Below are 26,368 nucleotides of genomic sequence, written 5' to 3'. Positions count from 1 at the left end.
TTGTTATTGATATGATCACCGTGTGTATTACTACTGTGAAGCGCTACTGTATGTACATTTATGGCGCTATACAAATAAAGACATACAATACAATAGAATAACTATAGCTATAGCTCTTGATTGGAATTGACATATGCAATTTAGTTTATAGTTTAATGATTACATCAGGTAAAATAGAGTTATACAGTCTTCTTTATTTATAACTTATTTATTGTTCATTCACCCAGGTGTTAGTGTGCATGGTACTGCACCTTTAACACTATCTCTTGCTCTGCTAGGGGTGGTAATGATTGTTAGTAGCATTTATTGTAGGTGTTTATGTTATTCTCACTGGTGTGGATCGTGTAAGGCAGAGATCTCCAACTCCAGTTCTCAAGGACCGCTAACCGTGCAGGATTTAAGGATAGCCTCTCATTAGCACAGGTGGCCCAATCATTTTGACTGAACCACCTGTGCTCTATCAGGGGTATCCGTAAAACCTGCACTGTTAGTGTCCTTGAGGACTGGAGTTGGGGACCTCTGGTGTAAGGGACTTCACTCTTCCCCACTCTGGCTGCAGGGTTGCCATGGTGACCGACAAACACGTTGTGTTTGGTGCGGTGCTCCTATACCTGCCTGGAGCCCACCCCTTCCAACACCTGATGTCAGCGCGGCGCGACGTGCCTATGTCATCGGGTGGCGGCGTCTAGGGTGGTGGTCGGTCGGAGCAAGGGTGGGTGAGTACCAGGGTCTAAATATGTTTTATTCACACGGTATTGTAGCCTTTACCTTGTAAACGGCAGTATTGCACTACCGAAACGTCGGGTACATAGAACATTAAATCATTTTGCTTACTGTAAGTCTGTGTGCCTACTTCATTTTTTGCTCACAGGCTACTACTGGGACCTTAGGATCTCCCTGGACAAAGTGCAACAGCAGCTAAGTACCCCCTACTCTACTTTATTTGAGTGCAGGCATTACCTCGACTCTCCCTCTCCAATACTCATGCAATTACCCGGGTAACACTCCTTCTCAGCTTGGCCACAATATGTATCTGTTAATGTCATTGCATCAAGGTTCTTTGCATCGACTTTCCCTTGTTTACCTTAGCATGTCATATGAACAGTGTTTATATGGGACAAATAAAGTAGTTATATGAATAATTACAAGATGCACATGATAATGGAATATGGCATTTTTTGCACCTCTTTGTAATTTGTCCTCACTTTCTCTACCAAAGAAACCTGCTATTTTTTCACTGTACGTTTGTTTATATGGAAGACAAATTTGTAATAAAGACTTCACAATTTACACTAAAAGGAACTCTTCATTATGCCTCTTGACAGATCATGTTATTCTAGTTAACACTTCTTTTGTAAATGTTTCATTTATCATCCTACTGTATAAGAAAATGCAGTGACTGTAAAATCCTATGCAATCTTCTAGCTGAACAAATAATCAGGGAGAGGGAGATTCTCACAGTCACAATCTACCCTAATCTTATCTTTATTGTTGTACATGCCAAGATTTAATCTGCCTAAACCCCACACCTGTATAGTGAAGTGTGTAGACCAGTGGTTTTCAACATATGTTTTGGTTAAGGAAACCTAGAATTATTATTTTTTTAATTCTGGAGATGCCCAACCCTCCCCCATCTCTTCCCCACTCTCTTCCCCTCTTACACTCTCATTCTCTATCTCCAACTAACACTCCCACCCACCCTACTCCCTTCTCTCTCTTCCCATATCCTCCTTCCCCCTCCCCTCTCTCTTCCCCCTTTCCATCCCTTTTTCTCTCTGCCCCCTCTTCTACCCCCTCCCCTTCCTTACTCTCCAATCTCCCCTTTCTCTTCCACCATACACTCTCTCCCTTTTACTCCCTTACACTCTCTTCACTCTCTCTGCTTTCTGTCCTCCCCCTTACACTTTATCAACTCTCTTCCACCCCTTTCTCTCTCCCCTCACTATCATTCCCCTGTCTTCACCATCCCCTCTTTCTTTCTCCCCTCTCTCTTCCCCCTGATGCTCTTTCTTGTCTTTCTCTCTTAACCCTGTTACACTTTCTCCCCCTACCCCTTAAACTCTCTCTACGCCCCCTTACACTCTTTCCCCTCTTTCCCCCTTACACACCCTCCTCTCTCTCTTCCCTGATTATCTCTTCTCTCTCTCTTTTCCCCCCACCTTATACTCTTTCCCCCCCGCTCTCTCTCGCCCCCCCTATACTCGCTCTCTCCCCTCTTTCTCCTTACACACTCTCATCTCTCTCTCTCCCCCATTACACTCTCTCCCTCCCCTTAAATTCTCTCTATTTCATTCACACACACACACTCTACAACCCTAAATACACACACACACACACCTCCATACATGGGCGTCCGCAGGAGGGGGCAAGGGGGGGGGGCGCTTGCCCCCCCCTGGATCCAGGGCCGCCAACAGGGGGGGCACAGGGGGGACAAAGGGTACTGCTTCCCGGGCCCCGTGGGTCAAGCCGGGCCCCCTGCGCGGCCGGCACCAGTTAATTAAATAAATTTAAAAAAAAAAGTTTAAAAAAATGGCGCCGATTCCCCGCGGTCCCGGCGCGTATGTGCAGGGCAAGCAGGGCCCGCTTCCCCCCGCTCCCAAAGTGGGACGGAGGGGGAAGTACAAGCCAAGCTCCGCTGCGGCCCGCTCCCCCTCCCGCTCCCAACGTGGGATGGAGGGGGAAGTACTAGCTCCTCCTGCGGCCCGCTTCCCCTGCTTGGCCAGCTTCCCACGAACCCACCTCCCACGTGCCCCCCGGCCCACCTCCCGTGGCCTTGCCCCCCCCGAGCCCTCCTCCCGCGCCCCCTCCCTAAGCCCACCTCCCGTCCCTGGCAGCTGCCGCGGGGATATCGAGGGCAGAAGGGGATATCGGGGGCAGGAGGGGGAAGCATACGGCAACAAGCTGCACCCACCCGGTCAAGGTAAGTCACCCCACCCAGTCACTGTCACCCACTGTCACCATCACCCACTGTCACCATCACCCACTGTCACCGTCACCCACTGTCACTGTCATCCACTGTCACCGTTACCCACTGTCACCATTACCCACTGGCAATGTCAACCACTGTCACTGTCACCCACCCAGTCACTGACTGTCACTCACCAAGTCACTGTCACCCACCCAGTCACTGTCAAGTCACTGTCCCACCCAGTCACTGTCACTCACTCAGTCACCCAGTCACTGTCTCCCACCCACGCACTGTCTCCCACCCACCCACTGTCTCCCACCCACCCACTGTCTCCCACCCACCCAGTAACTGTCTCCCACCCACCCAGTCACTGTCACCCACCCAGTCACTGTCACCCAGTCACTCTCTCCCACCATCATTCACCCACCCACCATCATTCACCCACATTCAACATTCACCCACCCACCCACTGTCATTCACCCACTGTCATTCACCCATCCACCCACTCACTCACTGTCATTCACCCACCCACCCACCATCATTCATCCACCCACCATCATTATCCCACCCACCCACCCACCATTATTCAACCGTCATTCACCCACCCACCGTCATTCACCCACCCACTGTCATTCACCCACCGACCCACCGTCATTCACCCACCCACTGTCATTCACCCACCCACTGTCATTCACCCACTCACCCACTCAACCACTGTCATTCTACTGTCATTCACCCACTCACCCACCCAGGCAGGCAGACACATGTCTTTTGTTGAAAATATAAAAATAAACAGGTTGCATTGTAATGTTTTATTCTGTATCACAATAAGAAAACAGTTAAGAAAAGTTGCGCTCTAAAAGATATTTTTTCGTGGTAGGTGCGCTATGGGTTCGGAGGGCGCTATGGTTTCGGGGGGGGCCTGCTCCTTTCATTTGTCCTGGGCCCCATGATTTCTGTTGGCGGCTCTGCCTGGATCACTCGCAGTCATGGGCTGTTTTTGGCATTTATGGCGCCGTACAGTACGTTAACGGCGCTATAAACCCCAAAAACAGACTCTGGGTGGACCGGAATGGAGGTGGGTGGACCGGGACAGAGGTGGGTAGGTGGTAGGCTAGCCTATGCTGCTACGCAGGAGGAAGCGCAGCGCACTGTCATTGGTAGCACTCGGGAGTGATGCGGCTCTCATTGGTAACACTACCTACCAATGAAAGCCGTCTCACTGCCAAGTCGGGACCAATCTGTGCTGCAGCCGGGACCGCCATTGCGCTGCGGTTATAAATTATGCCCGCCCCCGAAAAAATTTCTGCGGACGCCCATGCCTCCATATACATATATAAGCACACAGACACACACATTGATGAGACACCCATGCTGCACCAGTCCTCAGCTCCCTCCTCCGAGTGAAAGTTGGACCTGACTTCCGGCACTGCCCGGAGGAGGGAGATGATTGCATAGGACACAGCTGCTGTTGCTGCATGACCGGGAAGCCGCCGCCACTGCCGGAGAGTTTTCCCAGCTCTCCCACATCTGTTGACCACGGAACCCTGGTTGCAAAATCACTGATGTAGACAAATGCAACCAGTTTATTCATGTAACATTGTGATAAATTGGCATGTGATGAGCAAAATCATAACAATGGTACAATAAACTGTCAAGAACCTTAATAAAATATCCACACAAATTTCTACCTAGCTGACTTTCAGAATAAAATAATGTATTAATATCATTATTATTCAATATCAAGCTTTTAAGCAGAGCATTGGGGGTCAAAGGGATTTTCCCCACAATTAAAAAGAAAGTAAGTGACATGTTATGTGACTTTTTTTATTTGACATAAACTGTAGATTTTGTTAGTCCAAATCTAAATGTGACTGAAAGAAGAAACATCAATAGTTTCTTCTAACCTACGTGTAAAGACTGCAAGATTTCCTTAATAATCATTTACATGAAGATCAGATTGCAGGAAGGATAAAGAAAACTCTGTGAAGAAAGCGGCCATTCCAGTTTGCATGATTTATTGTGGAAGAAAGTTGTTTAGAGAATAATAAATAAGAGACTGCAATACTAGCCCCGTTCTGTATTTAATATGGAAGCATGTGATCAAACAAGACAGGCAAAATAAACCAATATACTGAACATATAAATTGAATTTGTGTTTAGGTTTTGCATACTTTTGCAGGTCCTCCCAAATTCTTATTTCACATATTTGCTTTACATTTAACGTACCGAGGAGCAAATAAAATAGTTCTTGGAATGCCTCTGTGTTCTTCTTTTGTTTAACTATTTAAACCAAAATATTCCCAGACATGTCTTAGTTTTGTTAGAAAGTGAAAGCTTCTGGTGGACACGGGATAGGGAACAATGGCATATGCATTGCATAGAGAGGGCTAGTCCAACATACAGAAGCTGCTCAAAAATACATTTATTTTAAACACTTTATCTATGTAATTGTCATGCTTAGAAAGATTAAATCACCCGTAAAATAAACGTTTTACTTATTTGCTTCTTGTGAATATGAATTTGCTTCACATTTCTCCAGGAGAACTGCATTCATGCATACTGTACTGTACTTGCTACTCCTGTCCATCTGCTTGATTAATGATGGCTTCATAATAACTCCGCAATCTAAGACCAGAGCTTTGCATTTGTTTACCATAAAAATGTACCGTAGTTTAAAAATTATTTTAAAAAAATACATGTTCCCTCTTAAAATTAAAAAATCTCAACCAGCTACATTTGATATAGTAAACATGCTACTGTCCTTGGTTCCCTTTTGTCCTAAGCAAGACTGCCCCTTAACATTACAATAATATAGTAGGAGATATATTCTAAATCTTACCTCGCCATTAAAGAAACAGAAGATTGTTGCAACAAGTAATCCCTTTGAAAAAAAAACACAATTGCATTGGTTACATAGGTTTCTAGTATAGAAGAGGAAGGCACATTAACGGTCTCTTTATCTCATGCTTGGGATATTTCCTAATTGGCATACAAAAATGGGCCTAGCTGGAACTAATTCGCTACCTTAGGCCCGTAATATAGTGGTTGCGCGCATGCCTGTGCGAACGCTCGTGCACGTGATGCACACTTTTTGTGTGTACGGTCCGTGCTGCTGTGAGTGACAGGGACAGGTAAACACTTCAGGGGGTGCAGGTAAACACTTCAGGGGGTGCAGGTAAACACTTCAGGGGAGGCAGGTAAACACTTCAGGGGGGGCAGGTACACACTTCAGGGGGGGCAGGTAAACACTTCAGAGGGGGCAGGTAAACACTTCAGGGGGGGCAGGTAAACACTTCAGGGGGGGCAGGTAAACACTTCAGGGGGGGCAGGTACACACTTCAGGGGGGGCAGGTAAACACTTCAGGGGGGGCAGGTAAACACTTCAGGGGGGGCAGGTACACACTTCAGGGGGGGCAGGTAAACACTTCAGAGGGGGCAGGTAAACACTTCAGGGGGGGCAGGTAAACACTTCAGGGGGAGCAGGTACACACTTCAGGGGGGGCAGGTAAACACTTCAGGGGGGGCAGGTAAACACTTCAGGGGGGGCAGGTACACACTTCAGGGGGGGCAGGTAAACACTTCAGGGGGGACAGGTAAACACTTCAGGGGGGGCAGGTACACACTTCAGGGGGGGCAGGTAAACACTTCAGGGGGGGCAGGTAAACACTTCAGGGGGGGCAGGTACACACTTCAGGGGGGGCAGGTAAACACTTCAGAGGGGGCAGGTAAACACTTCAGGGGGGAAGGTAAACACTTCAGGGGGGGCAGGTACACACTTCAGGGGGGCAGGTAAACACTTCAGGGGGGGCAGGTACACACTTCAGGGGGGGCAGGTAAACACTTCAGGGGGGGCAGGTACACACTTCAGGGGGGGCAGGTACACACTTCAGGGGGGCAGGTAAACACTTCAGGGGGGGCAGGTAAACACTTCAGGGGGGGCAGGTAAACACTTCAGGGGGGGCAGGTAAACACTTCAGGGGGGGGCAGGTAAACACTTCAGGGGGGGCAGGTAAACACTTCAGGGGGGGCAGGTACACACTTCAGGGGGGAAGGTAAACACTTCAGGGGGGGCAGGTAAACACTTCAGGGGGGCAGGTACACACTTCAGGGGGGGCAGGTACACACTTCAGAGGGGGCAGGTAAACACTTCAGGGGGGGCAGGTAAACACTTCAGTGGGGGCAGGTAAACACTTCAGGGGGGGGCAGGTAAACACTTCAGGGAGCCTCATTTTGAACAACACATACACACACATACACACACACACACACACACTGAGCGGTAGCGGCACAAAAACGTAGTTTTCACAATCTTCTCCCCGATCGCCCGGCTCCACGCTCACTACCGCGCACGCGCGGCCCTAGTATAGGACGGCTGACTAACCACAGCCAACTATAGGTGCCGCACGTGCGCACGGAGCAGCGCGGGCCCACTATATTACAGGCCTTAAAGGAGCAATCCAAGCCATTGATTTTTTTTTTTTGCCAAGTGTTTCTCTACAGAGTATTGAAGCAGGGGCCTCCGGAGCTGAACTGTACTCATTGTTTTATTCAAGCAAAATATTAATAAAAATAAAATAAAAATGGAAATCTGAACCAGAAACAACTACATTCAAATATTGTAATATACAGCGTAATGAAAATCACTGCAGATCAACATGAGACATGGTTAAAAGCAGATCATAGGTAAGAGGGAAAAAATAACAACGTGGTATTTGGGCTTGACATACTGCAACTGATAACGTTATTAAAAGTATTTTGATGCTAGGTCAAGATGATTCTCATTGAAATACCAAACCTCCTACCGAGCCACTCAAAGCTTGTTCAGGGATATATAAAAAAAAATTAAAAGCCACTAATACCTGGTAATGCGTTATTATGTTCATGATATAATCATAGATTTCTCCAGCAAGTCGATTTTCAGGCCTCCATGGAATGATGACAAATTGAATTCCTAACAAGGGCACAAGGATCAAAGTGGCTCTGACTGCTTTCATATACATATTGGATTCTGCCCGATGAGTATCTCTTAACTTTGTCACAAGAACTAGTACTATATTCAGAAGAAAGAACAAATTGACCTATAAAAACAAGAGTCTGTTAGTGATTCATACACATATTTATGCAATAAAGTCTTATGAAAAATAATATAGTCTTAAAACGTGAGCAAACACCATGCTAATGAATTACATTACTTACAATATATACGAATATAATGCATATAATATTCTTATACAAATACTGAAACATATAAGTAAAGAAATTGACAGCAGTTAAGAGACACTTGACCCATTTACTGTACTTAGCCTATATTCCTTCTGTATATGTTGTGAAACCTTAGACCCCAATTAAATCCTTAGCTTTCTTTTATACTTAGGATAGCTTTATGATAATCCCAAACATGTTTGAATTCCTTCATTGTATTAGCACTTATCGCCAGTATTGGCAAGCTATTTTATGAATTTATAGTACCACAATTTCCCTAAAGAATTAATTTCTCCTTTTCCCCCCTCAGTTTTTCATCCTCGAAGCATTGCTTTCGTTCTGTCATTTACTGCACCGACACACTTTATTCGAGCAAATACCCAGTATGTACCTGGCAGATACCTGGAATGCGCCGCTCCTCACCTCTGACAAGCCCCGTTGCGTTTGCCTTCCCAGCCTGGGTTCATGCCTGGCTGACGGGCGGCTGATCTGTTAAATGATAATGATTAGGATTTAATAGGCTGCAATGCTTCGCGTGTCTACCAGATGGCATAAATTCATGAATTGTAATGCAGTATATATATATATACTGTGCAGTATTGCAGCCAGCGGGAATAAAATGCTTCAATCCCTGCTTGGAAAATAACCCAATATACTCGGGCAGAAAACAGTCACAAACCTCAATACACCCGGGTATACCCGAATTCGTGGGACTAGCCGAGCTCGAATAAAGTGTGTCGCCAGTGTATATGCCATTATTTCCCAATCTCCCTTCTTTCTTCCAAGTTGTACATGGTAAAGTCCATCAATCTTTCCCAATACATTTAGATATAGATTATGTACAATTTGAGTCACTCTTCTTTGCACAAAGAGAATGGGTTTGGAAATCCGTGCTCGCACTGTCCCACAGACAAAAATAGAGCTAAAATCCCCTTGCAGCCATTAGCAGGAGAGCAAGGGAGGTCTCACAGATTAACAGAAGAAATAAAGCAAATAGCGAACTGAGGATCAGTTTAAAAAAATATTGTATTTAAAAAAGACCTCAAAAAGGACAACACAACATAAAAACAACTGTAACGGTATCACAAAACTTACATAAGTGTGCAAGTAGGAAGGGGTGTTGGCATATCAGGAAACAATGGGTGGAAAGCTGATGTGAACAGCAGGTAGTGGGTCCAGACCATGAACACCATCAGCTAGATGGAACTCCAACCCTATCTCCAACTCCTCCAATGGGAATGTGTTCAGTAACCTCACATGACCTCTATATAGTTCGTCAGGGGTACCCCTCAAAGCGCGAAACATGTACAGATCACGTGAGGTTTCTGAACGCTTTCCCATTGGGGGCATTGCAGACCGATAGGAGATAGGGTTGGAGTTCCATCTGGATGACAGCGTAAAATAGAGACTTTAGGATATATGAGATTGTCTATTCTCTCAATTTGTGATGAATGGACATTAATAGCCCTTTCTTTAAGTGATTATACTTTTTTACTCTTTCCACAGTTATATATTTTACAGCGTATACCCTTATTTGGATGATCTCTTGATATATTATTATCTCTAAGGTATAGTATTTATTCTATTTATATATTACCCGAAACCCGGTAATTCATTTCACAAGAGCTCCTAAAGGATACCCAGGTGTTTCCCTGATTTACAGTACATACAGTATAAGTGATTAACATTGTGTAACACCTCCCTCCGCTGGCACTTTATGGGGTTCTGCTCTGTCTGTTGTTTGTGGCTTTTACATGATTTTAGCTGTATGTTTTTTTAGGATGGTTTATTTTTCTTCTGTTCAAGTGCCTATTAGATTGTTATGATATATTTGTGATCAATGTATACAATATTTGGTATTTTTCTGGTTCCTAGTGTGCTCTGTACTAGTTAGAGGTTTCTTGATCCCTTTATTTGGGTTCATTTTATTTTTCATGTGATTATTTGTATGTTTACTGTTGGAGAGGAAGGGAGGGGAATAGTTAATCAAGCATCCTTTGGCATGTCATTGAGTTGGGAAAAGTCTGAGGCTATAGCTATAAATAGATGTAGCAAAGTTTAGCGTTTGGTGCCATGGTCACGAATCCGAGGTGTTTGCGGCACTGAAGGATTAATGCTGTGGGGGTCCATTTTAAGAGCATGGACCTCCAGCCGCTCCATCGCTGCAAATACTGTCCCAGGAGCTGCAGCTTTTTGCTTGTTTGTCTCCTGTGCCTGGGACAGTAAGTCTTGCTACATCTATAAGGGGCATAGAGGTGTACATTTGCACAGGGATATAAATGGGTTTATAGAACTAAGGCAAGATATACCAATTAACATTATAAAGCAAGCCAAACAAAGTACTAATAAGTATAGTCTGTCTGGACGGTTGGTAGTCAACAGCCCCTGTGTAATTGTATCAGAGGGAGGGGATGGGGGGGAAGAGACCTTTCTAATTTTGTTAGCAGTCACCAGTTTTATATATATCCCCTGAAGCATCTCTCCAAATAAATTAGGGAGACATACCTATGCTGAAAAAGGAGCACAACTGAACTATATGCTAATGGCTATGCAAAGTATACTATATTTAAATGAGTTCAGTCCCACACTTCCTAAAAGGATTTCCATACTAACTATACAGAGTTGATAATAAGCCTAAGGCACCAACCTAACGAGTGAAATCATGTCAGACCCAAAAGGATTAGAACCAACAACTATTGGTTTTCTAGGCCTGCTCTAGCTCTAGCAATGTGAGCTAAACCAGCTGATGGTTAGCACCATCGTCACAGCTGTGCTTCTCTTTGCTTTTAATTGTGCGTGTCAGAAAACGTGTTTTCATTTTCTCATAGAGATTAAATAAGAGAGAGAAAAGGCAATTCTTTAGATGAGGTGTACTTCTAAATACTCCAAGTGGGTAAAATACCCCTTAGAGATGTATAATGACCTGGACAAGGCAACTTTTAATACATATACAATTCAGGGACAGGACGGAGAGGGGAGGGATAAGAAACAAATAATGAACTAAATAAAATAGATAGGGATGGGGAAATAGATAGGGGTCATGGAGGTAGAATGGGGGCAAGTGGGAGTTTGGCAAGCAGGGAGACACCAATATTAAATACAGATAATACTAGAAACTTCTAAAGACTGAATACAATTGGAGTAGAAAGGCAGGAGCAGATAAGATAACAGCAGCACATATACCAGTAGTATCTGGCACGGCACCGCAAACCCACCTTAGCAAACTGTATCTCCTCTACAATTCAATATGCAGTTTTGCCTCCAATGCAACTACAACAAACACCACTGCAAAATTCTCAAAGAACTAGATTGACGATCTCTTGAGTCTAGGCGCAAAGTTCATCTTTCCTGTCGTCTTCAAATACTTTCTGGGCCAGCTACACGTCTACCTGAACAAGCTCCTCACCCCTACCACATGCAGCACTTATCATCTTAGATCTGACTCCAAAATACTGTTCATAGTCCCAAGGCTCAGCAAAGTATCCAGCTGCTCCTCCTCTCGTGCACCTCACAACTGGAACAATCTACCGTCCGCCACCAGTCTAAGTTCTTTCCAAACTAAAGCTGTCTCTCATTTTAATCTGGTCTGTAACTGTTACATACGCCTATAATATAAATTATCTCTTACTGTGTATGCAATGTATTTATATATAATCTATAAACCTGCTCACAATACATGTAAGACCGCGCTTATAGTGCCGGCGACGCGACGTCGCCCAAAAACAAATGCATTGCCACCGCATGCGCTTATAGTAAGCGCGATGGCGACAATGCGATGGAGCTATGTCGCCGTCGCGAACACTGGTAGCCGGCAAAATTGATTTTTCAAGGGCTGTCACCTCATGTGACGGCCCTTCAACCAATCAAATGCCCGGAAACCCGCACCGCTACCGCCCGGCAAAATATAACTTTTTCATCATAACTCTGTGCCCAGGACATACTTGAAAACGAGAAGTAACTCTCAATGTATTACTTCCTGGTAAAACATTTTATAAATAAAATAGCAAAGACTGGACAAAACCTTAAATGCATGCTTGCTAATGCAAGAATCCTGACAGATAAAATGGGGGAGCTTGAATTAATAGCTGCAACAGAGCAGTATGATATCATAGGCATTACTGAAACATGGTGGGATTAAACTCATTACTGGGCAGTTAGAGGGTTGTTCCCTTTTTCGGAAGGCTCGAGCAAATAGAAGAGGACGTGGAGTATATTTATGTATTAAACCAGATCTAAAACCTATTATAAAGAAATATGTTTATGAAGAGATTGATGAAAATGTAGAGAATCTGAGAATAGAAATTAGCAGTGGAGGTAAAAGTGCAAAGAAATGTTTGTAGGGATATACTGTATAGAAAAAGCAGAGGTATTAAACAAATTCTTTGCCTGTATGTTTACCAGGGAAGAATCCATTTCAATACTAGTGCCGCAGGAGGAAGCCACAACCTCCATATTAATGAAGAATTGGTTAACTGAGGAAGAAGTTCAAAGGCGGCTTGATAAAATTAAAGTCATTAAGGCACATGGCCCCGATGTTATACATCCAAGAGTTCTTAAGGAGTTAAGTTCAGTAATAGCCAAACCATTATATTTAATATTCAAGGACTCCATTTCCACAGGCTCAGTACAGGGAGTTCTCGCTTTTCCGACACAATGCGTAACGCAAACCTGCGTCAGATGCGGGACAGTCAGAAAGCGGGACCCATGTTAACCGACGGCGGTTTTTGTCGGATACACGAAAACCGAGTCGGATAATGAGTTTTTTTACTGCATTATACGCCGTCGGAAAACGCATCCGACGGAAAGTGAAACGCCGGAAAGCAAGGACTACCTGTACCACATGATTGGCGTAAAGCAGACGTGGTACCTATATTTAAATAGGGAGCTATATCACAACCAGGGAATTACAGACCTTTAAGCCTAACATCAATAGCGGGGATGCTACTTGAAAGTTTAGTTTGGGATAATATTCAGGAATACCTAAATGACAACAAAATTATTAGTATTAGTCAGCATGGATTTAAGAAGGATAGGTCATGCCAAACTAACCTTATTAGGTTCTTTGAGGAGGTAATTAAGAATTTAGACCAGGGTAATGCAGTTGATGTGATCTACTTAGATTTTACAAGTACACAAATGTGTACAAAATAAAGCAAATTTGACTCGGTAAAAATATTTGCACCTGGATAGAAAATTGGTTGAAGGATAGACACCAGAGAGTTGACATACATTGAACTTTTTCAGGTTGGGCTAAAGTTGAGTGGAGTACCTCAGGGATCGGTACTAGGGACCCTGCTTTTTAACCTGTTTATTAATGACCTTGAGGTTTGCATCGAGAGCAAAGTCTCAATCTTTGCTGATGACTCTAAATTGTGGAAGGTTGTAGAAACAGAGCAAGATGTAATTTATCTTCAGAAGGATTTGGATAGACTGGAAACTTGGCAGGTAAATGGCAGATGAGGTTTAATACAGATAAATGTAAGGCTATGAATAAACAGGCGACTTACAAATTAAATGGGGATAAATGGGGGGAATCCTTGATGGAGAAGGATTTAGGAGTACTTGTAGACAGCAGGCTTAGCAATAGTGAACAAAGTCATGCAGTAGCTGCAAAGGCAAACAAGATCCTATCTTGCATTAAACAGGCAATGGATGGAAGGGAAGTAAACATAATTATGCCCCTTTACAAAGCATTAGTAAGACCAAACCTTGAATATGGAGTACAATTTTGGGCACCACTCCTTAGAAAAGACATTATGGAACTAGAGAGAGTGCAGAGAAGAGCCACCAAATTAATAAAGGGGATGGGCAATCAAACTTATGAGGAGAGGCTAGCTAAATTACATTTATTTACATTAGAAAAGAGGGGATATGATAACTATATACAAATATATTCGGGGACAGTACAAGGAGCTTTCAAATGAACTATTCATCCCACGGGCAGTACAAAGGACTCGGGGGCATCCCTTAACATTGGAGGAAAGGAGATTTCACCAGCACCAAAGGAAAGGGTTCTTTACAGTAAGGGCTGTTATATACAGCATGCGGCCGCGCGTGCCTATGTGAACGCGCGTGCACGTGCCGCATGCTTTTCGTAAGTATTCTGTGTTGAGTGTATACAGTGTTGAGTGTGTTTATGTGTGTTTGTGTGTGTTTGTGTGTGTTTATGTGTATATGTATGTGTGTGTATGTATATGGGTGTGTGTGCGTGTTTATGTGTAATTTATTATTTATTAAAAAAAAAAACCTTGGTAAAAATAAAAACATTATTAGACTTGTGCACACACACACACACACACACACACACACACACACACACACACACACACACACACACACACACACACACACACACACACACACACACACACACACACACACACACACACACACACACACACACACACGCGGCCCTTGCATAGAAAGGCTGACTAACGTCAGCCAAGTAAAATTCTATAGAACGTGCCTTAGGGCAGTTAAAATGTGGAATTCATTACCCATGGAGACTGTGATGGCAGATACAATAAATTTGTTCAAAAAAAGGTTGGACATCTTTTTAGATGGGAAAGGTATGCAGGGATATACCAAATAAGTAAACACGGGAAGGATGTTGATCCAGGGAGTAACCCGATTGTCAATTCTTGGAGTCAGGAAGGAATTTAGTTTTCCGCTTATGAGATATCATTGGATGATATGACACTGGGGTTTTTTGTTTGCCTTCCTCTGGATCAATAAGTAAGTATAGATATAGGATAAAGTATCTGTTGTCGAAATTTAGCATAGGTTGAACTTGATGCACGTACGTCTTTTTTCAACCTCATCTACTATGTAACTATGTAACTATGTAACTATGTAACTATGTAATACATAATAGGAATAAGCTCAAAAAATAAACAGTAGGAAAAGGAGTCCCTTCCCCGAAGAGCTTCCAATCGGATCAAATATAAACATCAAAAGTGACACGTGAGTCTGAAAACTGACATATAACACAGTTGTTCTTCGGAATCTCATTGTATGAGCATCACAGCATATCCCTCAGTTTTATTTAGAACTAAATCTTTATAAAAGGCTAAATCAGCATGATCCATTATGTACCAAATGCTCATATTGTTTATTTAACTGTGTAAATACACATAGTTCATATGCTTTAAAACAACCATAAGTTGGTCTTCAATTGTAATACCCATCTTTCCATAATTAGAAAATACTTGATGCCAACTTCAAGATTTTATTTTACATTTCCTTACTTTTCAGGTAAACTTATGTATTTACTATATTTAAATGAAAAATTAACAAAATACTGTAGCAAACCGAGTACAAAATAAATACTTAAAATGCAACTTTCTAAGCTTTCAGACTTTCAAAATAACTATTAAATATTGTAAAAAATGCAAAGCACAGTTCTCTTCATTTTATTACTGCCACAAGGATTATTTATCTGAAAAATCTTAGCGGAATACTATTTGGCATTACATAGAAATAAATACCTAAATGCATTTAAAATGTATACAATTTTATTCAGATTAAGAACAAATAATTTGGCATAGCTCTTTTCTGTGACTCAAGTACAATATCTAAGCAGTTAATTGAGGTGAATGTGTCATAGTTAGTATTGAAAGAAGTATCAATTCAATCTTTGCTCATATTAGATGCAGTAAGTGAGCATCCAGTTTTAATATGCAGAATCTAGATCATGCTGATATAAAAAAAATGCTTACAAATGGCAAATTAAGACAGTTCTTTCTTGTATTATAATGCAGACTTCAAGGAGGCATTGATCTTCTCTGGTAGGTGGCAGCAATATAAAAGTATATCATATATATTCAAAACACTCAAGTCTCCCATACAGTAGTAAGAAGCAAAACATGGTGCTGATCCTGAATTATGAGAATGGAATCTAATCTCTTGGTTCCAATATTTTAGACCTTTGTTTATGACACTGAGATAATGTTAAACAGCCAGTTCTCTGTGGCTGATGAAAACCTTTAACTGCATTCATGGAAACCATCTGTAAATTGAAGTATTTACAGCCTTTTGGGTATTTTCACAGATATACATGGCAGAAAACAAATAGAAACCATTTTTTATTTTGGTTTGGAGTATTTTTTCTGCAAACAATCAGATTGAATCAAAAGATCTTTCCTTTAAATGACTGTGGAGCACTGTATCAGCTAAGGAGTTGTCACTTCTCAAACAGGAAAGCAGCTCTCTAAGGCCTATATTCACTAAAAGGGTGCTACGTTTTAGCATCTTAGCCCCCATTCATTTGAATGAGAGTTATGGTGTGCTAAAGCCTAGCAATCTTTAGTGAATATCAACTTATTTTCTGACATAGGGTGGGAAAATAATCTTCCATGTTATGTCATCCAGGGCTTGACACTGAAGCCTTTGTATCACAGGTTGGCTAGTTACTTCACTGCCTGTACTATCTCACCATTACATCTCCTATCTGCCCACTCTACTTCCAACTACAATTATCCATAACTACATAAATGTAGTTACTGTGGCAACTGTAGTTAGTACCAGATCAAACAGTTCCTGACTAAGATCTCTCTCCCTGCTTGGCCTACACAGGTTTTGGACAAGGACACGGCTTGCCTTCTACTTACTACCTGCCATGAACTTGAGCCTGTTTAATAACTATGACTCTTCTTAACCCTTAATGACATACTTAACCTGCCGGCACTGATTATCTGCTTATCTTTTTTCCTATCCTACTTGCCCATCCTTTCTACTGTGGTCGTTCCAGTGCTTCCTGGTGAGGCTAACTGGATGACTGTCCAGTTTTACCACTAGAAGGCATTTTCTGGAAGAAAACACGGCTGCCAATATCATCTTTACCGAAAAGGCAAAGTGTAAAGAGAACATTGTCCATCATAATGATGTTTTCTTATATATTGGTCATTCCTAATCCATCTGCAAAACCAGAAAGGTTATGTTCCAGAAGACCCCTCAATGTTATCAAGTTTAAAACTGTAGGATTAATTTTAAATATGAGAATAATCAAGCCAGTATATTAGCAGCCTGCAGTCTCTCAGATTTATATTTTGCTGATCTACAGCTACAGTAACACCCTTGTAATCAATGTTTGTGACACTAACGCTTTAAATAAAATATGTACATTTGGTTGCCAACTCTAAATTGTTCTCCAGGTCTCTTGTATCCATAAAATATATATATATATATATAGTCTCACCAGCAGTGCAGCCATGACAGGACCATGAACAATATACAGCAAGTGTGTTTCCACACTTAACCAACAGCTGAAAGATAAAATGGTTAAACAATTAGAAACGAGTGGAAAGATTAAAATGAATTAAGTTGTTTTAAAAAAGTAGGCAGAAGATTACTCACTTGTCATTAAAGTATTTTGTTCTTGCAAAAGCATGGATAGATGCAGGCACTAATGGAAACCCTGAAATGAGCAAATTGGACAGTTTATTAAGGCAAATGAGAAAACATGATTTATTGGAGCACAATTAGTTCATTAAAATGTTTACATAAGGTTTCTAAAAGTGATGCACGAGTGATGCTTCAATGCAGAAATAGCACCAGCTTTGTACATACTGTGTTTCTTTATATGACAGAGGCGTTTTTGTATTCTTCAAACCCAACCAAATACTTTTTATAACCTCAGATATTCTAATCATTTTGCTAGTAAGGTCACAATTAAATTCAGGGAATGTTATACAGGGCATGGAAGACATAGTGTATTTAACCTGAATCCCCAACACATTAGACATTTCAGAGGTAACATATAAGAAAGATATTTACTTCACCAGTATTTAAAATGAAGAGACCTCTCTGTGCTAAATAACATCATTATTTGTAACTTTGCAATCTGAGAAAGAAATACAAGAACTTTTTAAGCGCTAAGATAACCTATGAACAATTAAATAAGTGCAAAATATAAATACTAAGTGACCCTAAACTTTCCCTATAGTTTTTATGAGTGCTGTTGGTAGTAGACAATTCCACAGCCCAAAAAAGATAATAAGAATAAATAAGAATAAACCAGCGCAACCTCAAAAAGTATATGGCGTATACTTGAAGTAATGTAGTAGATTGGCAAAAAAGGTGAAAATCTCTGTGAAAGGTGATAAGAAATGTACTCCACAGAGTGCCAAGAACAAAGGCACTGTATATTGGATATACAGGTGCGCCGACAAGTATTCTAAAACTGGCCTTAAACTTGCCTTAAACGTGCCTTGGAAAATCTGGGGCTATCACCAACGAGACCCAGGTACATGCTGGGTACATGCTGCAAACATTTTAGTGACATTTCTGCAGAGACTAATGGCCCATCGGATTAACACAGCAGGGGTCTCTGGCAGTCCCATTTAGTTTGAATGGGACTGCCAGGGACCCCCGCTGTTAATCCGATGGGCCATTAGTCTGTCTGCAGAAATGTCAGGGAAATGTTGCAGCATGTACCCAGCATGTACCCAGCATGTACCCAGCATGTACCCAGCATGTACCCAGCATGTACCCAGCATGTACCCAGGATGTACCTGGGTCTTGTTGGTGATTGCCCCAGATTTGTTTTAGAATACTCGTCGGCACTACAGTAGTTCTTTGTGTATGGTCCCCCTCAGGAAAGCGTTTCATCATACAGGAAGCTAATGGAAAATAAAGAAAACAAGGAACACACACAGCTCAATATGTAATACCAAATTTAAAATTGATAGAAGGTAGCTCAATATAACTCACAATGTTGCAAATCTTTAAAGCATTAGTTATAATAAACAGACCGGGTAGCCAGCCAGTGACAGGAAAAGTCTCTCTTCTCACGTGTTTGTCTGCCAGGCTGTCAGTGTCTGACGTCACTTTTAGTTCATTGCGTCCGTCTCTGACTCCAGCCTACACATTTCACAGGTGGATCATGTTTCCCCAGGGGCTTGTATCCTGGATCTCTTCAACCAGCTATTTACTGTATAGCTCTAATTATTAACACTATCACCCCTCAATCACATTTTTACATAATACATATTTATGAAATGCCATGTAGAAAGATAATTTAAGGTGTACAACACAAAAAATACTTTATATATATTTAATATAAAAATACATATAACATACAAAACTACATATATCATTAAATTTCAATATCCCTCAATAAATAAAAGAATAAATCCACATTTTTTAAATTTTGAGTTGTATTGAGCTACCTTCTATCAATTTAAAATTTGGTGTTACTGTACATATTGCGCGGTGTGTTCCTTGTTTTCTTTATTTTCTATGAGCATCCCTGTATGATGAAATGCTTTGTCTGAGGGGGACCAGTGACAAGGATATATATCCAACATACAGTGCCCTTGTTCTAGGCACTCCATGTGAGTGCATTTCGTGTCACCTTTCAGAGATTCTCACCTTTTTTTGCCAATATACTACACTCTATAACTATTTTTCTCTCTTCAATCAGGGAAAGAAACTGCAAATATTAGAAACAGCCCAAACATAATATAAGTTGTCACTGCAACTGCAAATCTATTGTAATTTTCATAAAGTCTTTTCTTGCAGGGGATAAAAATTACAAACTGAAAAAAAACAGTATTGCTATTGTAGCCATCCTGGTCTTGCTAACAGTCTGCCCTCCCTGACATGCATGCCCTGGTAAGAGCAGGCAGTGTCAGGACCAATTATGGGTTTTCCCCACACAGGCAGCTCCTTAGAGTGACAGGGGAGGAGGTGGGACTAGGTCTGTGTTCTGTCCAATCCTGGGTTCAGACCTGGGACCTTCCCCCTACTGTACTTAAGGAGTTGCACCACCCAAATATAGTAGTGTCTCTACTGTTCAGAGAGACAGGTGTCACACAGGATAGCCTGAGAATTGGCCTTCCCTGTTCCTCTTCCACTTGTGGGAGAGTGAGTGACAACCTTTCCCCTGTCCCTGCTAGAGGGGCAGGGAAGAGCAAGGACTGCTGCAGGGGCCCTTGACCCATAGTGTAGGTCCAGGGACCCTACGGGCATTAGTGACCTACAGTGAACTTCATTGGGCAGAGACCCATTTATTACTGTGTGTGTACAAAAGGACAATAAACTGGCCCCAGTTTAATATACCTCCTGCCTAGAGTGTAATCTTTCTGGTGGGGAGAGGTAACCGTTTCTACCGTAGGAGATTGCCTCCATACATCTGGAGCCTGCGGCAGATGGAGGCGCAGTGTACCCAGAGATAAGCATCTATCATGTACCCCAGAAACCAGTCCTGTTATCCCCAACAACATTGGCGGAGACTCAGATCCAGGTATGCATCAACCTACACCATGTAATGACGACATCTCCCAGAGGGTGGGGGAAACAGCGAACAGCGTTACACTAGTAATTGCTAGTAATAAGAAATGGGAGTTTCTGTGAAGTGAACAACATTGACGATAACAGAAAAACAATATTTACATATCTTATATGCATCTTCTGGGTACTACTAACAAGTGTTGTGGTGACGGGTAAAATACAAACAAATACAAACACAAGATAACATTTACAGAGCATGTACTGCACAGAGCATTGTAGGATTGTTATTTATGTGTAACGGGTATTCCCCACCCAATCGCATATAGAGTGTATGTGCGGGGAACCTAATGTTACCAGGTGTGGTGCGGTATACCTGTCAGGCTCACAGGGGGTCTGAGCCTCCGCTAGTGAGAGCCTGGGGTGAATCTCTGGAATGTTCTGGTTTGCAGCGCCTCCACCTGTGTAGGGTTCTAGAAATGTAGAAGGTTGCCTACACAGGACCCAAGTACGCAGTAAGCACATACACGGAGATGTATATAACCACTTTACTGTATATGCAGAATAACTGTAATACTTGACATCAATATCAACAATAACCACTGTGATCTTTATAACACTGCTCCCCCTAGGGGGTAACTCCACACCATGTACCGAATGTCACTCACTCCACTAGGAGTGTACCTTGCACCCACCACCGTGTATCCCCACACCGTGTCCACAGTCTAACCCCTTTGTCCCGTGGTCAGCACTGCCACTATGTGTAAAGATATATATGTTATGATACGTTGGTGCACTTATGAAGGTACCTGCTGAGTTCTCCTGCACTCGGGCCAGCAATCAACTTCAAAAAGGATCTGCCGCTTGGTGATGCCATCTGCGATCCGGTCCTTCCTTTACATGAGGGTCCGCCAGGGGCGATCCCACCCTGGAGATGGTCTTTGTCTCTTTGGGGCGTAGGCTTGCGCCCAAGCCTCTTCTCGGGGAGCGCAGCGTCCGCTGGGTCCCTAACTATCAATGATACTAAGGTGGCAGGATCCCTAACCTAGGGCCTGTCCCTGTAGCACCACAAGCTGTGAGGGGCTCAGGACCTAACTGGGGCCTAGGGGACTGCTGGCCTAATGCAGTGGGTCACAGACCCCTGCACTTACCTCCTACCTCTAGCTCTCCCTGGTCCTTACTCAGTTCAGAGCCCACAAAATGTATCTAAATCTCCTCCACAGGGAGATTCTACAGCCCTATTGGCTCCCTGGCGTCATGTGGAGCGCTCCTGAGGCTCATGGGACCTGTAGTCCCGTTCTCAGAGCCTCCCTGGTTGGCTGGTGTTCGCGCGCTCTAATCGCGCTCTCCTCGCGCATGCGCAACTGGTCCGGCCACCCGAGCACTCTCTGAGCATGCGTGAACTCTGGCAAAATGGTGGCGCCCTGCACGTGAGTCGCCGGAACGCCGAAGCGCTCCCTGCATAGCCCCCACCCTCCAGAAGTGCGGCGGGTCTGTCGAGTGACCCCCGGCAGCGGAGTTAACGAGGGGGGGGGGTCACGGGGCAAAGGGGACAAGGCTACATCCTCCCCCTGGTAAAAATCCCAACTTCCTCGCTTGGAACACAACTGAATATAACTATGTACAGAAGTTATAGAATGAAAATGCAACCATAAAATACAATCTTAACACATCAATTGACTTTAAACGATATTGCATAGTTCTGTTAGCATCACAATTACCGACTGTATTTTGCTACGAGACCACTGCTGAGCCTCATAGTGGGGTGCCCCAACTTGATCATAGGTTACCCGATTGGGAGGGTACCTGACTCTTTGGCTCCTTCGGAGCTGTTCTTCAGCAACTCCCTCATGGGGAGTAATAAGTACAGACCTGAGGCTCAGCCTCTTCCCTTGGGGGAGAAATGTCTCTGAACAGTCTCTGTTCGGCACAAAGCACGGACTTTGTGGATCCAAAGGCTGGCCCGCTGGAGCCACCTTAGTAGGCGTTGGCCTACGGGGCCCTTTACCCGTAACTCCTCTGGGAGATGCCCTTCCATTGGGAGGATCCCTTTGAGAGGGTCCTTCCCTAGGATCTTCCAGAGTTTCAGGGTTGGTATGATCATGTACGTTTTCTCCTGGTCCTCTGCATTCATGGGTACCTGATAGAACCCAGATCGTAAATCGAGCACACTGAACCATTGGCTTCCATTCAGAGCATTCAGAATCTCTTCAATGCGAGGAAGGTTGTACTGGTCCGGTATCGTACGATTGTTCAGGGTTCGATAGTCGACACACAGTCGTACGGATCCGTTCTTCTTCCTTAACACCACTATGGGAGAGGCGTAAGGACTCAGAGACTCCGTCAAAATCCCAGCAGTCTCCATTTCTTGCAAGACATTCCTTACATCGTCAACATCCCTAGGGGCGATGCGACGAGAGCGTTCACGGAACGCAGTGGCATCACTGCGTGTGGCATCTAATGGCATGTTGAGCGCTGCGACTGCACCCCACATCCATCTCACTCGTGGAGAACACAGACCGTCGTTTATTCAACTTGGTTGTCAGCCGCTCTTTCCACTCACTTGGCAACGTCGACTCGCCGAAGTTGAAGTCCAGATCGACTAACCGCTCACCCACTGCTGCAGCGTTCACCTGGGGCATTGTTTCCACAGGGCTAACCGGATATACTGCTGCGGCCGAGTTTATTCGAGCATTTGCCCGTTCTCGGCCGCAGCAGTAACCTGGCGCGTGCCGGAGGGTGCCGGGCGCGCGCCGAAGACACGGAGGAGCGCCCTCCGATCGGGGCTTTCTCCCCCCAGCTGCCGGGTCCGCCGGGTCCCCCGGAACCCCCTGCCGCCGTCCCCCACATCGCGGGACACCAGGGCTCCCTCGGGGAGCCCTGGACGCGCGTGCAGGGGGCGCAGGCACCCGATGATGCGTGACCGCGCGCACGCCGAGGGAGTGCGGCTAGCATGCCGGGGCATCCCCCGGCTTGCGGAGCTAGCCGCACTCAAATAAAATGTGCCGCCTCTGTATGCAACCCAGACTTTGTCCTGCATCAAGGTCCATCGGGAATGGGGAGATATTCTGCACATATACGTAGGTTCGTAGAGGGATTTTAGTCGTCCACTCTCTCACTTCGGGTAGTACCCTATACCTTCTCTGAACCTCTTCCTCAGGGGTACTCTCCAGAGAGAAAAGCTGATCGTTCTCATCTCGCTCGGGATAACAGCACCAGACGGCCATACGTTGCACTCCCCCTGGTAATATGGTCGTCAGTCCGCGTTGACGATTGTAGAGATCCCCGTGACGCTCTCAGGCATATACCCGGTTGCACTCCTCTCGTAGGACGGGATCTAGGAGCGAATTGGCCAGCGGCAACTCATTGGTCTCTTTCAGGTATGCTCTGATTACAGCTTGTACTATATCAGTATTCGTTCCCAAGATGATCGGATACTTGCACTGGTCTTGGGGCTCCGGGCATACCATTGCGACTACATGCATGGGGTGTTTCTTGCCGGTGTTCGGTTGGAGTATTTCCAGTTGAACCCTTACAATCCTATCGATGGGGTAGTCTTCATTACTTAACCCCCTCACCTTCATATGTTCGGCCGACCGCAGGGGGCAGTGTTTAAGGTGCTGGTCATAGAACTTGTGGTATATAATGGACACTTGGGATCCGGTGTCCAGTAGGGCAGAGGCATAGATCCCTTCCAGTACAACAGGCACGATGGCCGAGGGACCTACTTGACTGTAAGCATCCCCTGGTAAGGTGTCATCACTGGGGCCGGAGTCAGGAGGAGCCTCTTCGGGTCCAGTAGGAGTTTCTGGATCAGACTCTGCAAGTTGTACGCGGCAGACCATTGACCGGGCTGAATTTCCTCTATCGGGAGGTTTTTCCTCTGGGGGATCCTCCCTCTCCGGACAGTCGCTGGAGGAGTGGCCCTTCTTACCGCAGTTATAGCAAATGACTTCGCGGCGTTCAGGGCGACACTTGTACGTGGAAGATGGTTTCTCGGAGGTATGGCCCTTCCCGGCAGGCGACTTGTGAGTCACCTCCTCCTCCCGGTTGGAAGATTTCTTACCCTTTGGGGTTGAGGGGACAGGGGTGTCACTCTTGATGAGTTCCTTGGTCTTTTTGGAGTCATGAAAATGTAGCTGCACCTCATGTCTTCTGATATGATGCAACAATTCCATGTAGCTAGGTGGTACAGCAGCGATCGGGGCGGCCCACATCACTATAGCTATGGGGTGGCTAGGCAACGACCCCTTGAGTAGCTGTTTGAGTCGGAACCGGTCCACTTCGGCTACTGAAATTATGTTTTTGGACAGGAGGTTCCCCAGCGACAGCTGTAGTTTGCGGACGAAGGCAGACAAATCCTCTCCTTCTTTTTGGCATAGAGCCTTGAACTGGGCTATCCTCGTCGTCTTCTCCCGTTTTGGACTGAGTGAGCATTTCCACCAGTTCCTGCGCCGTAACTTCTCCTTCCGCTTCACGATGCATCCGTACCAGTTGAGAGGCTGGGGCTCTGAGACACTCATATACTAAATGACTTGCCTAGGCGCCACAGCTGTCTAATAAATTATAAAGTATAATTCAGTGAATAAAATGATGTTACCCGACAGGGTACTTCTCAAACCTTCCAGGGAAATATGCTCGGATTTCCCACAAGTACAGTCGTGATTGGTTGTGGAAAGTGAGCGACCCAGTCAGGAAAAACACATGTGAATAAAAAACATATATAAAAAACAAATTAATGTGCAGTATTGTGATTCATTACTAAATAAATGTGCAAAGATCTTGGCTCTAAGGGAGAACCTACTTACAACACAGTGAAGGGTAAGTTAGCTTATTTCAGATACTTATAGACGATGAAATGATTTGTGAGGTTTTCTTTGTGTAGGACTTTTTCTCCCCTCTTGAACTTCCCTTCAGCTGCAGCTTTGACTGGATAAGCTCTGGATCAGGCTCTACGCGTTTGCTGACTGTAAGCGAAGACCAAAAGACCCTAGACGTCTGCACTCCCCAGTGATTCCCCGTTCGGCGCCTCGCAGTCCACTACCAACGGATGCGACCAGATACCATCCGGAAGTGACGTCAGACGCCATTGGCGACGGCAGCACTAAGAACAGAGGAGGACAGGGAGACATCACAGCGGGCGCACACAGCGCAAAAGAAACCTTTATGTGCATGATATCAGTGTACTGAATGTGAGTACATGTCCTACGATCTCATTGCCTATAAAACTTTGTTCTCTGCAACCTATACTATTGGCCGTTTTTTCTGCTCCTCTCTTACATGCATACCATGGGAAATTGAGCTACACCTTTCCTGGAGTAACCCTCTGAAGGGAAGTTCAAGAGGGGAGAAAAAGTCCTACACAAAGAAAACCTCACAAATCATTTCATCGTCTATAAGTATCTGAAATAAGCTAACTTACCCTTCACTGTGTTGTAAGTAGGTTCTCCCTTAGAGCCAAGATCTTTGCACATTTATTTAGTAATGAATCACAATACTGCACATTAATTTGTTTTTTATATATGTTTTTTATTCACATGTGTTTTTCCTGACTGGGTCGCTCTGAGACACTCAACCAATCTCTGTCTTTTGCTGGCTTCGGAGCACGACCACTCCGCTATTACTTGGAGAGTATGTTCCCGCCATGTCTCGATCCCTTCTTCTCCTGAAGGCGTTGGTAGAATTCCAGAAAAGGCCTTTAGCTTCCAGCAGTTCTGTGTTTGAGACGAGATGGTTATAGCTTCTTCTATTTGGGAGGCTGTCATATTCAAGGAAAGACCCCCACTAAGGGGCTGACTACTAGCTCTAGCTCCGACGCTAGGCATGGTTGGGAGACTGTCCGACCGTCTATCAGAGTAGGTGAGGTGGGGGGGCTCCCCGCCCAGCTGCTGACTCCTCCTAAACCGCTCGGGGTGAAGGAGACCTTAGGGGGACCTACCCTGTGAGGAATACTGGTCACCCGGTGGGTCGTGCTTGGCCTGGTACTGGTGGACGGCTCTTCGGGAGCCTGTATGTCAGGATATATCA

General features: G+C 44.3%; 1 protein-coding gene across 2 annotated transcripts in view; it reads right to left on the bottom strand.

The window, feature by feature from the left end:
* The window catches only part of CALCR (calcitonin receptor), a 379,531-nt gene that overhangs the window by 32,297 nt on the left and 320,866 nt on the right, over positions 1-26,368 (bottom strand). For both annotated transcript variants that reach the window (XM_075587337.1, XM_075587336.1), the window contains 4 exons: positions 17,468-17,528; positions 17,310-17,376; positions 7,771-7,989; positions 5,751-5,792 (listed from right to left, as the gene is read on the bottom strand). In XM_075587337.1, the coding sequence (XP_075443452.1) occupies positions 5,751-5,792; positions 7,771-7,989; positions 17,310-17,376; positions 17,468-17,528 (389 nt within the window). The remainder of the gene's footprint in view (positions 1-5,750; positions 5,793-7,770; positions 7,990-17,309; positions 17,377-17,467; positions 17,529-26,368) is intronic.

This window comes from Ascaphus truei, chromosome 2 (genome assembly GCF_040206685.1).
Source record: "Ascaphus truei isolate aAscTru1 chromosome 2, aAscTru1.hap1, whole genome shotgun sequence".
NCBI lineage: Eukaryota > Metazoa > Chordata > Amphibia > Anura > Ascaphidae > Ascaphus > Ascaphus truei.
Note: the sequence above shows the minus strand (reverse complement) of the source record. Positions and strands in the feature narration are given on the sequence as shown.